This window comes from Schistocerca gregaria, chromosome 1, assembly GCF_023897955.1.
Source record: "Schistocerca gregaria isolate iqSchGreg1 chromosome 1, iqSchGreg1.2, whole genome shotgun sequence".
NCBI lineage: Eukaryota > Metazoa > Arthropoda > Insecta > Orthoptera > Acrididae > Schistocerca > Schistocerca gregaria.
In genome coordinates this window covers 703065767-703078665 of record NC_064920.1, presented here as the reverse complement: position 1 = coordinate 703078665, position 12899 = coordinate 703065767, and the positions used below count along the sequence as shown (strand labels likewise).

At 36.6% G+C, this 12899-nt stretch overlaps 1 protein-coding gene across 1 annotated transcript in view; it reads left to right on the top strand.

Annotated features, from left to right (window-relative positions):
- The window catches only part of LOC126365706 (nonsense-mediated mRNA decay factor SMG9), a 105780-nt gene that overhangs the window by 43726 nt on the left and 49155 nt on the right, over window positions 1–12899 (top strand). Inside the window, exon 5 of the mRNA XM_050008168.1 lies at window positions 10631–10924. Within this exon, the coding sequence (XP_049864125.1) occupies window positions 10631–10924 (294 nt within the window). The remainder of the gene's footprint in view (window positions 1–10630; window positions 10925–12899) is intronic.

Below are 12899 nucleotides of genomic sequence, written 5' to 3'. Positions count from 1 at the left end.
TCGGTTTTATGGTGAATCTCCTTTGGAGAGAAACAGGCTTCAGTATGAGAAAAAGTACTCAGATCAAAAATTGAAAAAGGTAGCCTGAGTGTTGGAGCACACTTATGTGCATGACTGAAAAAAAAAAGTGTGTGAAAATTGGAGATAGAGAAATCATAGCCAAAATGAAATTAAGTTTCGCTACATAGAATGTAAGTGTGACAAAATATGAATTTTGACATTACTTCCAAAGAGCTGGAGTATAAGGAAAACTGTGAAATAATGTTCCACTTCAGGATGCATGGTATGAAGAGCAAAACAGTTAATAGTAGAACATGGTATATTATTTTATTTAATAAAATTGCAGCCAAATAGCTATAAACGGTTACTTTGCTTAACATTTTACATTCTCATTTACATTTTTGCATATTCATTTATTGATTTCACTCTTTCACTGCACAGTTCTATATGATATTGTTCACAGGCTTCGTTACCCAATTCACATACACATGTTGTGGTTAGGTTGTGATAAGTTTTGTTTTTGCAAATTAGATGATGAAAGTCATGAATAGAAAATCTAGTTATGACATGTTGCAGTTCAGAGTTTGGTGCTGTCCGTGAATGGTTTGTCATTGCTTCGGTGCCATAGAGCTCCGGCCATACTTTTTGCCGTTTGTCCTCCATGATTTTCAGTTGATTTCTGGAAGCCCTGGTGTGTGGGATCATATAGCAAAGTTTGATGTCTTCAATTAGCAATGTCTCTCTCGCTAGCAGGTACACTAGTCTAGAACTTGTTATATTTTAGAGACCTAGTACTCTTTGTAGCTAAGTCGATTTTCTCTTTTCTGGTGTTTCTAGATTTTTTTCTGTCAGGTGGTCCCATATAACCTCAATCCCATAGGCCAGGATTGGCAAGATTTTTGGATTGAATAATTTCATGGCCGTTTCTAGACTGAGTAGGTGGATGTTTTTGATGTCCTGTATTGCTATTATTGCTTGGGCTGCACATTCTGTTGTATGATTTTGTGAAGCATTTGGCTGTTGGTTGCAATGTTACCCCTAGGTATTTAAAATCTGATGAGATTTTTATTTTTTGTCCTCTGATGTTGGTTTCTGCATTTTTGGTGTTTTGCATCCTTTTCTGAAAAAATCACCATTTCTGTCTTTGTTATGTTTATGTGTAGTTTGTGTTCACTGCACCACTTGTCTATTTTCTCAATGATTTTCTGCAGCTTCTGCATATCTGTTGAACCTATGGCTATGTCGTCAGCGTATGCATATATGTGTACATCTTCTTCATTTTCTCCAGTTCGCAGTACTTCTTCAGTGGCAATAATGTACAGCAAAGGGCTCATTGGGTCACCCTGTAAGATTCTGTTCGATCGCAGAATGAGGTTCGAAAAAGAGAGGTTGTCTGATATTCTGATTAAGTTGTATTTGAGGATTGACTTGATTATTCTTGCCCATATGCTATCTACTCCCATTGTGTTTTCCAGTTTTCAGACTATGAGATCTCTTTCCGGTAGGTGAAAGGCTTTGGTAAAGTATATGAGCAACGTGTAGAACATTTGTTTCTTTCGTAGTGCTTCATCGATGTTGTGTAGATGAAGCCTGACTGCCATATGTGTTGATCTTCCAGATCTGAAGCCCATTTGTCGTTCTGGGAGATGACTGTCCACACAGGCTTTGATTTTTTGTGTAATTATCTTTGAAAACATTTTGAACTAAGTATTTTCTAAGGCTATGCCTCTGTACTTGTTTGGGTCCGTTGGGTCTCCTCTACCTTTGTAGAGAACTTTTATTGTCGAGTGTCTCCATTGGGTCGGAATTCTTCCAAGTTCCAGGCATTTGTTGAATAATTTGATCCATACGTGTTGGAGGGCCTCTTTTGCATCTTTTATATGTTCATTGTACATATTTTTGGGTCCTGCTGCTTTCGTGTTCTTCAGTGCCTTTTTTACGTCTTTTACATCTTCTTCATTTAGAGGTTCCCATACATTGTCTTTTTCCTTAGTTTGATGTTGTTTCTTTTTCTTTGGGGGTGTTTTGATACCTCATTTGTTCAGTATCTTACTGAAATGGTGTTCCCATTCCTTCATGTCTATATTTGTTGTATGAGCCAGTTTTCTTGGTCTTGCTGCTATATGTGGGTCTTTCTCTGCTTCATCCGCATCTCTTTTTGCCTCTCTTTCTGTGTATTCTTTTTTCTTCTCTTCTGTTAGTTTTTTGTAGATTCTCATCTCTTCTGTGTACAGTTCCTGTGTTTCCTCGTCGTGCTGGTTTCTTAATCTGTGGAGCATTCTCAGAACAGTGTTCCTTTTGCTGTAGCATTCAGCATTAAACCATCTTTTTGCTGTCTTTGTTTTAGAGCTTGTTTGTATCACTGAATTTTTTAGGAGAGCTTCTATTTTGTCGGTTGGTTTTCAAGGCCTCTTTCCTCTATGAAAGTTTTTATTTGTATTATTTGTTCCTGCTGGTTTGTTAATTTTTCTTTATCTATTTTTCTTTGTGTGGTTTGGTGGGTCTTTCTTGCTGGCGGTGACATGACATTATTTATTTTTATCTTCATTGGAATGTGCTTTCGTATAGGAGTGATGGAGTCATGCCATATTGGTTGAATACTTCATTTTATTTCTCCTCTTTTTAATGCGATATCAGTGGTGCTTTGTCCATTGTGGCATAAATATGTAGGTATCTGTCTATTGTTCTTAGTGATACCAAGTCTCAAGCCAGGTAAGAAATGTGAAAAAAACTGTTCAATGAATTGCACGCATATTTAAAAAATACATACCCAGTTGTAAATACTGGATTCTCAAAATTTTGTGAATTGTGGCCAAAGTACCGTGTTCTTGTCTATGCCAATTGGATCAATGCTTTTTGTGTGCTTCACACCAGAGTTTTAAGATGATGGGTTGAAAGATCTTACTGAAAGAACTAATAAAGTATGAAGAACACATATTACAGTTACATAAGTACTGTGTAGCATTTGCTACAAGCATCCCTGTGCATGTCTCTATTGTACAAGTTTGGTAAGACTGATGATGGTCTGTTTAAATTGTTGATATGAACTGTGTTGGCGAAATTATGGGGAAGTGTCGGTTATTTACAGGCAGGATAGTCCCAGAGACTATGCCAAAATCAAGAGATGATTTCATTGAAGTGTTTGTGTTAAGTCTACAGCAGCTCCTATCACCCTAATTTGTCACTCAGCAGCAGTCACAGATCTTTAAAATCACAAAGAAGAACTCAAAATAAATGAATAGTTTGTTGTCTGTGATTTTGTATAGAATTACTCCTTCACCACTCAGGATGAAGTATAGTGATTTCACTGGAATAATTCACAGGTTACAAGCCACCCATTTGTAGCTTAGTACCCACACATGAATAATAATTAAATACTCCATGTGTTGTATGTGGAAATATGATTGCCTTCATCATTATACAGTGTATGTGTGTATTCTTTCCAGTACAATTTCATCAGCTTTTTAAAATGTCACTTTCTAAATTCAAAGTACATTTACCACATTTCGGATGAAATTACTGCCCAGTACGAAAACAGAAAACATTTCATGAATCTGTTCTACCATCAGGAAGATTTTGAATGGCATTATTTTGCTGTGGCACATGGTACAAGACATTGTGCTGTGGGTGCAGTGGCTATGAAGAGACCAGCCACACTAGTCAGGCTCATGTGGCCTCATGAAAACCATATTTTGACACCATGACAGTTGAAACTTCCTGGCAGATTAAAACCGTGTGCCGGACCAAGACTCGAACTCGGGCCCTTTGCCTTTCGCGAGCAAGTGCTCTAGCAACTGAGCTACCCAAGCACGACTCACGCCCCATCCTCACAGCTTTACTTCTTCCAGTATCTCGTCTCCTACCTTCCAAACTTTACAGAAGCTCTCCTGCGAACCTTGCAGAACTAGCACTCCTGAAAGAAAGGATATTGCGGAGACATGGCTTAGCCACAGAATGGGGAATGTTTCCAGAATGACATTTTCATTCTGCAGTGGAGTTTGCGCTGATATGAAACTTCCTGGCAGATTGAAACGTTGTGCCGGGCGAGACTCGCACTCTTTCACGTGTCTTCGACTATACATCCATTTTCCATTGTGACTTAGATATTGCCAAGCTGAAGTAACATTTCAAGGATACAAGTACTGAGTCCATGTACTCATAAGCTTCATTCTATAATACATATTAACAAAGGTATAGTCAGACATATTCTGCTTCTTTAGTGAGCAGAGAGGAATCAGTGATTGCTATGTAGAGAGAAATGCTGTTAACAGACAAAAATGGACTTGTTACCTGTATGTATGACTGTATCTGACGGGTAGCATATGTCTTACAAACTTATGAACAACCAGATAAAGTGCAGGCCTGCTTCTTGCATCTAGATGGACCCTCTTCAAAATTTGTTTCTCCTGCCAAACCTGTCACTCATGTTACTGAAAGGTGTGACGTTCCCACAAGACTGGATACAGTAACACCTTCTGGAAGGACATAATCTCTCCTTGCACTAATCTGGTGAATATTAACGATTTAATAGGAGACTTGTGAAACAAGATGTAGCCACTTTTTATTGCCCTTTCATTGAAGCTACAGTGTAAATGGTTCATAATATCACTACAATAATATAAAACTTCTTTTGTTCAACATTACTTAAGAATTATATATTTTAATAATTTTTGTTTCATATTTGAAGAGTAAAGGGAGTAAAGGAAAAGAAAGTGTGTTGTCCTTTTTTTATTTATTTATTTATTTTTTCATTTTTTTTCCAAGAATGGGGTATGTATGCCTTGCGATGTAGGATTCTGTTTTGTTTAATAATGTTAATCGGTCAGTCTGGCGATATGAATAGTCCATGTTCTATAACCCATTTTAGGATAGGCGTGCAGGGAAAGGACATGCTAATGTCTCTGCTATATTGAATAAATGTATTTTGTCTAATGTTGTGTATTAAGTTTTAAATTCTGAGTGGGTTGGCAAAAAATATTGAAGCAAGGAACAGAATGTCTCTTTACTGTGCATCATTGGTACTAGTGAGATCTTTAGTTTGAGACACTATGTTTAGTAATGCAGATATAAGTGATTCATTTCATCTTTAATAGTTTGTTATTAACAAAAACAAAATGAGGATAATGGAATGTAGTTGAATTAAGTTGGGTGATGCTGAGGGAATTAGATTAGGAAATGAGACACTTAAAGTAATAATGGAGTTTTGCTATTTGGGGAGCAAAATAACTGATGATGGTCGAAGTAGAGAGGATATAAAATGTAGACTGGCAATGGCAAGGAAAGCGTTTCTGAAGAAAAGAAATTTCTTGATATCGAGTATAGATTTAAGTGTCAGGAAGTATTTTCTGAAAGTATTTGTATGGTGTGTAGCCATGTATGGAAGTGAAATATGGACGATAACTACTTTGGACAAGAAGAGAATAGAAGCTTTTGAAATGTGATGCTACAGAAGAATTCTGAAGATTAGATGGGTAGATCACATAACTAATGAGGAGGTACTGAATAGGATTGGGGAGAAGAGGAGTTTGTGGCACGACTTGACTAGAAGAAGGGATCGGTTGGTATGACATGTTCTGAGACATCAAGGGATCACCAATTTAGTATTAGAGGGCAGTGTGGAGGGTAAAAATCATAGAGGGAGACCAAGAGATGAATACACTAAGGAGATTCAGAAGGATGTAAGCTGCAGTATGTACTAGGAGATGAAGCAACTTGCACAGGATAGAGTAGCGTGGGGAGCTGCATCAAACCAGTCTCAGGACTGAAGACCACAACAACAACAACAACAACAACAGTTTGTTATTTACATTGAATGATGAGTACTTCATCTAGGTTGAAAGACAGAGACCTGCAGATTCCAACAGTGTTAGGAAAAGGTGAGTGCAAGGGTGAATGAGTACAGTCATGAAGACATTAATGGTTCAGTCACATGGACTTTGAGAAGACTGCAATGTAAGTTAAAGTGTATTGTGATAGAATGTGCTGAAGAGAGATCAAACATGCTACGAAAATTTAGTGATATGGTAGACTGGAATGAGCAATCACTGTATATGAGTGGCCTCGTTACAATACTTCTACTTCACAGTAGGTGACGAAGAAATAATAAAGATGATGCACCACTTCAAGAGCGTAATTTTAATTGCAGAGTAAGAATAAAAGGTGACAAAATCATACATGCAAAGCCTGTATGCAGAAAAGCCTGCAGGGCAGTACGTGGAGTAGCAAGGTGATAGTTAATGACAGTTAAGAAGTTTTTGAAGTTTCATAAGTCTGTTCATGTTGGAAGGGGTAAGCATTGAAGTAGGTCATGGAAAATTAAAGGAACAGTAGGAACGGCAGTTGTTGATCACATGCATTTATTTAAGGGTAGATAAAGTCATTAAAGCAATGACAAGACCAAGAACTATCTCCCAGAAGAACACATGGTTGACATGCTGAGATAAAAGTCGTGATCGCAATGTTATCTTCAAATTTGGACAATGACATGGAGAAACAAATCTTGAAAGAAATTATGAAGGTTGCCATTGACAAGAAAGTACACAAAGTGAAAGCTGAAACGTTTTATACCAGAAAGAGAGACGCTCATTTAAAAAGCCAAAAGTCTGATAAACAGAATCAATCTGCATCAACTACCAAAAAAATGCATGTTTACCAAATGTAAGTACTAATGACATCTATTACAAAAGGCAGTTGTCTGTTTACTCTCTCAGTATTCAAGTTTCAAATGCAACCTTTTTAAATCACTTTGTGACAGAATTATTGCACAAGGAAGTGAAACCTCTAAGAAGTTTTTTGTGATTTGTGTTCAGCACAGAACAAAAATTACACTGTACCAAGGTGTCTTAATTGTCTTGTGAGTGAACTGAAATTTTTGAAGGCAGTGAAAGTAACATCACTATTAGAGGACACTCTTGTGGGTTGTGATAATAGTATGGGACTGATTAACTCCCACTCATTCCAGTGGACTGGATGGAGATCGTGATTGAGGCTTGATGTAAACCTAAGCTTTTGGATGTTATGGTGGGCAATCAAGATAGGATTTCTGAGGAAGAAATATTTGAGGAAACGTTCTTTTCTTATCAAGGCCCATCAGAGAGATAGTTATCACAAAAAATGTCCCCACGTCATTCAGTACTGAGAAACTAATAATGGAGCTTGGGTTTTATCAATGGTGGGAGTTCAACAGAGACTTCAAGAGGAGCAGCCTGGAGAATATCAATTCCCAGCTTACAGAGGTAAAACATAAAAAGTACAATAAAATATTATTTTAGAATAATTTTGCTTGCTGCTGCTGATGATGAAATAATAACAACAACAATAATAATAATAATAATAATAATAATAATAATAATAATAATAGTCATAGTAGTAGTAATTTGTCTTTACGAGTTCTCTGGCAGCATCAAAAGAAAAGTATCAGTACTGCCAGGTTTTAAAGGAGTACTACAGACAAGAAACTAGATTGTTTTATATAAAACTTTTTGCACTAGTCAGAGAACTGCACGTTGGGACAAAGTGACATTGTACTTTATTCTTTTAGCAGTTTATCACATGAAATTAAAATAGCAAGAAGAAACTGTTTATCAAGAAGTATCTTTATTGTTTCAAACATTGTTTTTCATTACAAAATAATCTGACCCATAATATTTAATGGAAAAACAGTTTTACTTGCAGTATCTTCTATTCTGCTGTATAAAAGTAGCACATTTTTTCTAGGTGATGCATGAAATAACTTTAAATATTATACCAATAAAACCACAATTTAAATATTTAACACATCAGTTAATGTAAAATTTAATGTGTATTACGTGTCATTCCAAATGACTTTTGTATTCATTACTTTTGTCCATTAGTATCCCTCAAATTCAGTTTCAAACTTTAAAATTGCTATCCTGAACAATTTGATAATGTGGAAAAAACACATTTTTTTCCTGTGCTCTTTATTTTTGTGCTATCTTTTGGATTTTGATAGTGTACTGAAGTTGACAAAATACATTTTTCGGCAGGATGCCTTTGATGTGCCATCTTGATGTTTACCATGTTTATAGTAGCACATTGGAGCAATACAATACTTTTTTTCCGAAAAAATTGAGGGTAGGTCGTTTTGAGTACTTGAGATCAAAGGTTAAGATCTGTGATGTTGACTGTGAAAATTCTTAGAAATACACCATGTTGCATATTAATGTAAAGCTCTACTCATCAGTTTTTCAATGACAAAAGTTTCATTGCCGTATGTGGATTAGAACCAGAATTGTAGTCAATTATGTTGAGACAGACACATGTAAATTTTAAACGATTTCCAAACTTTGCAGACCTGTAACTTTCTTCACAACTGTCATATACACTGCAAATTGGTAGTTCTGCATCTCTTATCTGTATCACTGGATGCAACAAGTTTGTGAGAAATCTGAGATGGTCAGGCTAAAAATGTTACTTTTCTGCATTGAACTGACATGGAACTACCCATCAGCCAATTGCCAACTCAAAAACGTTTCCTGCCTTCATTACTACATAATAGATGATGGATATTTCACTATAATATGAAGAAAGAATCCTACTGCAGTATTTTCAAAACAAAGTGACAGCTTTCCAAGGATAGAATGCTATTATCCCACACTTTTGTTGTAGAAAGTGGTGAAAACCAGTGTTATGTGATGCCTGTGACATTAATTAACTCTTTCAGAAATATAAATATTTTTCCCCATGATTTAACCAGAATCTGATGTCTGTGGAGAACATGTGACTGTAAGAGTTTGTGTGGATGAAACAACGTCTTAGTCTGTTGTCATTCAATAAAATGATGAAATAAAGTTCTCTCATGTTTCAGGCATGAGTGATCACAGTACATATGACCACAGTCTAGAGGATATTATGTGATGGGAGTATGTTTCTGAAATCACTCTAAAGAAAGCACCTGACACTATGCCAAATAATCAGAGATTTGGATTTTAGCTGAAGACATTCTAACAGCCGCATCCCAACTGTCCAGTCAACGAGAAAATATTAAATTAATATAATCAAAGTTTTCGAATTTATTTGTCAGAACTATCTGACATGTAAATGTATAGCAGTATGTTATAGGAAATGGCATTGTAGAATAAAAATTCCAAAATGGTTGTTACCTTAACCATAAACAGTTTTGTCTCAATCACTTGAAGAATCTGTGGCCCAGCTCATTGTGAAAAAGTATTTTGGGGTACGATTCTTTATGGGTCCCTGGTTTGTATAGTTTCAGTGAAGATATTAATCTGCAGTTTAAAAAAAAATGTTCATTGTGTTATTCAACTTTTCCAACAACTGACTTCATGTTTAAAATTTTTGTAAACTTCGGAAAGAGAGTCCCTTTTAATAGACACTGGTCTCACAGACGATGAAGTTGCTTTTCATAGTTGTAGGAGTGTAAAAAATTGACATTCATGTTACACACAGTGTTCACAGTAATCAGTCCAAAAAGTAAAATTCCAGTCCATGTCATTGACAGGACTTGATTCAACACAACTGCCTGACAACCATCCCTTGAAAAACTAAACAAAGACATCAAAACTCCATGAGGCTGAACATCAGTGATATGTTTTCACTGCTAGCATGAATTAACATTTATGAAGAAAACAGTGTTCAGTATATAAAAAAATATAGACATATTATCATTATTTGTTTTTAACATAATTTTGGAGTGGAATTGGCATGCCCAAATAATGCAAAATACTAAAATTTGTTCGTGTTACTCATAAAAGGAACAATTGGAATTTTATAGGATAATTAATGTTCTTTGAAGTCAAGGGCATAAAGTGGATTTCAGAATCTTGCAGAAAATATGAAAAAGAATGAAATGTCAAATGAATGTTTCCAAACAATATATTGATCCCGAAGACCTCCTTTTACCAAATAGTCGAAAGATAGATGGAATGGTACATTTTGGTAATCAGAGTATGTATTGCAGTTTGCTATTGAACAGAGGTCCTTGTAGTACAGATTTGTCATGACATACACTTTGTACACCTTGCTAACAACACTTACTAGTTTTCCTTTGTTTCCATATAGTGAAAGAGGAGTGTGATGATGATTTATATAGTTTCAGTGAACCTCTTAATGATAGTGTTATTCAGACATCAGGAGTCTTGATAAAGGTGAGCCTCACTGTTGGAGTTACAGTGTTTTGAGGAAGGGGCCATGAAAGCAATTCATAGATTACTTAACTGTAAAGGAAATGGTATATTTATGCCATTTTGCGTTTACTATTGAGTCAGTCAAAGCAATTAATTTGTTGTGTTAACCTCACTTAGACAAGCAGGTAAGGTGGTTCATAAAGGTTAAGAGGAAGTTCTAGGTAGCTGGCTGAAGACTGACAGCAACTGGTGATAACATACAGATATAGTAAGATGTCTCAGTCTAAGGAACTTCTAGGCAATGGTTAACACTTTGAAACCAAAGAGAGAGTAAGTTCCCACAAAGTTCTAGTGTGCAGGATGGGTTCCCTTGTTCAGGTGGATGTTTATTCATACCTACAGGGTTGGCTATTTGAAAAATAGTATGATGGTATCCTAGCAACATATGAGATGATGACATGTGCCTGCAATGTGCTGTTACTGTGTTGAATATAGATTTTGTCTGTCTTTTTTCCATACTTTAGATCAAAACCATTTGCAGCGCAGCGTGTTCAGCAGCAAGAATTGGGTGGACAGGGCACACTTGGAGTGGATGTCTTTGTTACACCAGATCGTCTTATTCTTCTTGACACACAACCAATGTTATCACCAGCAGCAGCAGATCGTTTGGCTGCACAGGATCCTACAAAACGACATGATTTCATTTCGGCTGAGGGTGCTGTTGAGACACAATCGTTGCAGCTTACGGCATTTCTAATGACTGTCTGCCATGTTGTAATTTTAGTTCAAGATTGGTTCTTCGATCCAACTGTGGTCAGGTTTGTGAAAATGTTTCTAATAATGTTCTATCCATTTGTAAATTTAATAAGCTCATTTAATTCTTTGTTGTACCCTTTTTAGTATCTTATTTTCTCAGATTTTCTGGGTTTTATATAAAAGTGTAGAAATAAACTTTTGGTTTAACGCATAATAAACAAATTTATGATTTTGCCTCAATTCTAGGAGCATATTGAATACATTACTTCAAATTACACATATTCTTAGTTTAGCAGACCGCCACATCAAACCTCAATAAAGTCTGACAATTCCTCCTGCATTTGTAGATCTAAGAATGTTGTTGTAAACATATGAAAGAGAAAAAGTATACCATGTGTTTCTCTTTTTCTTGAGCATGAACAGCATAGGTGAAAAGATTGAAGGAAGCAAGCTCTGTTCGGCATATACACTGCAGCAAAGAAGCAAGTGTTGGGAATGGAGAAAATTTTGTCTTCCTTGAGCGTAGCAGTCTCTATAATAACATTTTATTCTTGGAACTGATCATCTATGAAAGTTACTATAACAACATTTCTTTTCTGGAAAGAAGTTGTTGTTTGCACCTGCAATCGACAGAAGGCAGTCTCATCACACATTTCACCATAAGAAAATTGACACCACAACACAGCATTCATAATGGCTATGACTGTGATATTGCACACAATATTGTGTGACACACTATCAGTGTAGAAAAAAACACTAGTGGACCCAAATCTTCAAACTTCAACCTTTCAGAACAATGGCCTTGAGCACTGAAGGAAAGCTGAGCAGTTAGTATGAATTTTAAGTAGACTTCTCTTTTGTGGTTGCAGGTGATGATACAGTCTCATATTCATTACATTAATGACCTGCATTGAAAACTCACTGAGCTGCAGAGTGTCTTTTGCAAACAAAACAGTGCATGTAAGAATATGTAACTACTCTCACTACTCCCCACTTAGTAAAGGTCCTGAGTGGCAGATGCACAAGAATAAATCTTGCACGCACAAGTTCCGTCATCTGCACTTACAATAATTTTCACATTGACGTTCAGATCCTGGTGAAAGATCTGTCAGAACCTGTAGGAAGTCATGATTATATATAAGGTCAATGAATCAGTTTAAACCTTCCTTTCAATCTCTTGTGGATCCCTCTGATGTTTAAACTGAATACAGTAGATTAAAAGCAGAAACGTTAAATACCAGGTTTAAAAATGTATTTATGTTTGAGGATACTTCTGTACCAATGTTTCACCAGCAGACAGACTCGCGAATGATATTTATATTAATACCACATGTATTGAGAAATAATATTATCTTGTAGCTACCAATATTTAATACATTGAAGAGCCAAAGAAACTGGTACACCTGCCTAGTATTGTGTAGGGTCGCCATGAGCACACAAAGTGCCGCAACATGACATGGCAGGGACTCAACTAAAGTGTGAAGTAGTTCTGGAGGGAAATGATACCATGCATCCTGCAGGGCTGTCCATAAATCCATAAGAATATGAGGAGGTGGAGATCTTTTCTGAACAGCATGTTGCAGTGCATCCTAGATATGCCCAATAATGTTAATGTCTGGAGAGTTTGGTGGCCTGCAGAAGTGTTTAAACTCAGAATAGTGTTCCCGGAGGCACTCTGCAACAATTCTGAACATGTGGGATGTCACATTGTCCTGCTGGAATTGTCCAAGCCTGTTGGAAAGCACAATGGACATGAATGGATGCAGGTGATCTGACAGGATACATAGTACATGTCACCTGTCAGAGTCGTATCTAGATGTATCAGGGATCCCATATCGCACCAACTACACATGCTCCACACCATTACAGAGCTTCCACCAGCATGAACTGTCCCCTGCTGACATGCAGATTTCATGGATTCATGAGGTTGTCTCCATACCCGACCACATTCATCCGCTTGATACAATTTGAAACGAGACATGTCCAACCAGACAACATATTTCCAGTCACCAGCAGTCAAATGATGGTGAGAGATCC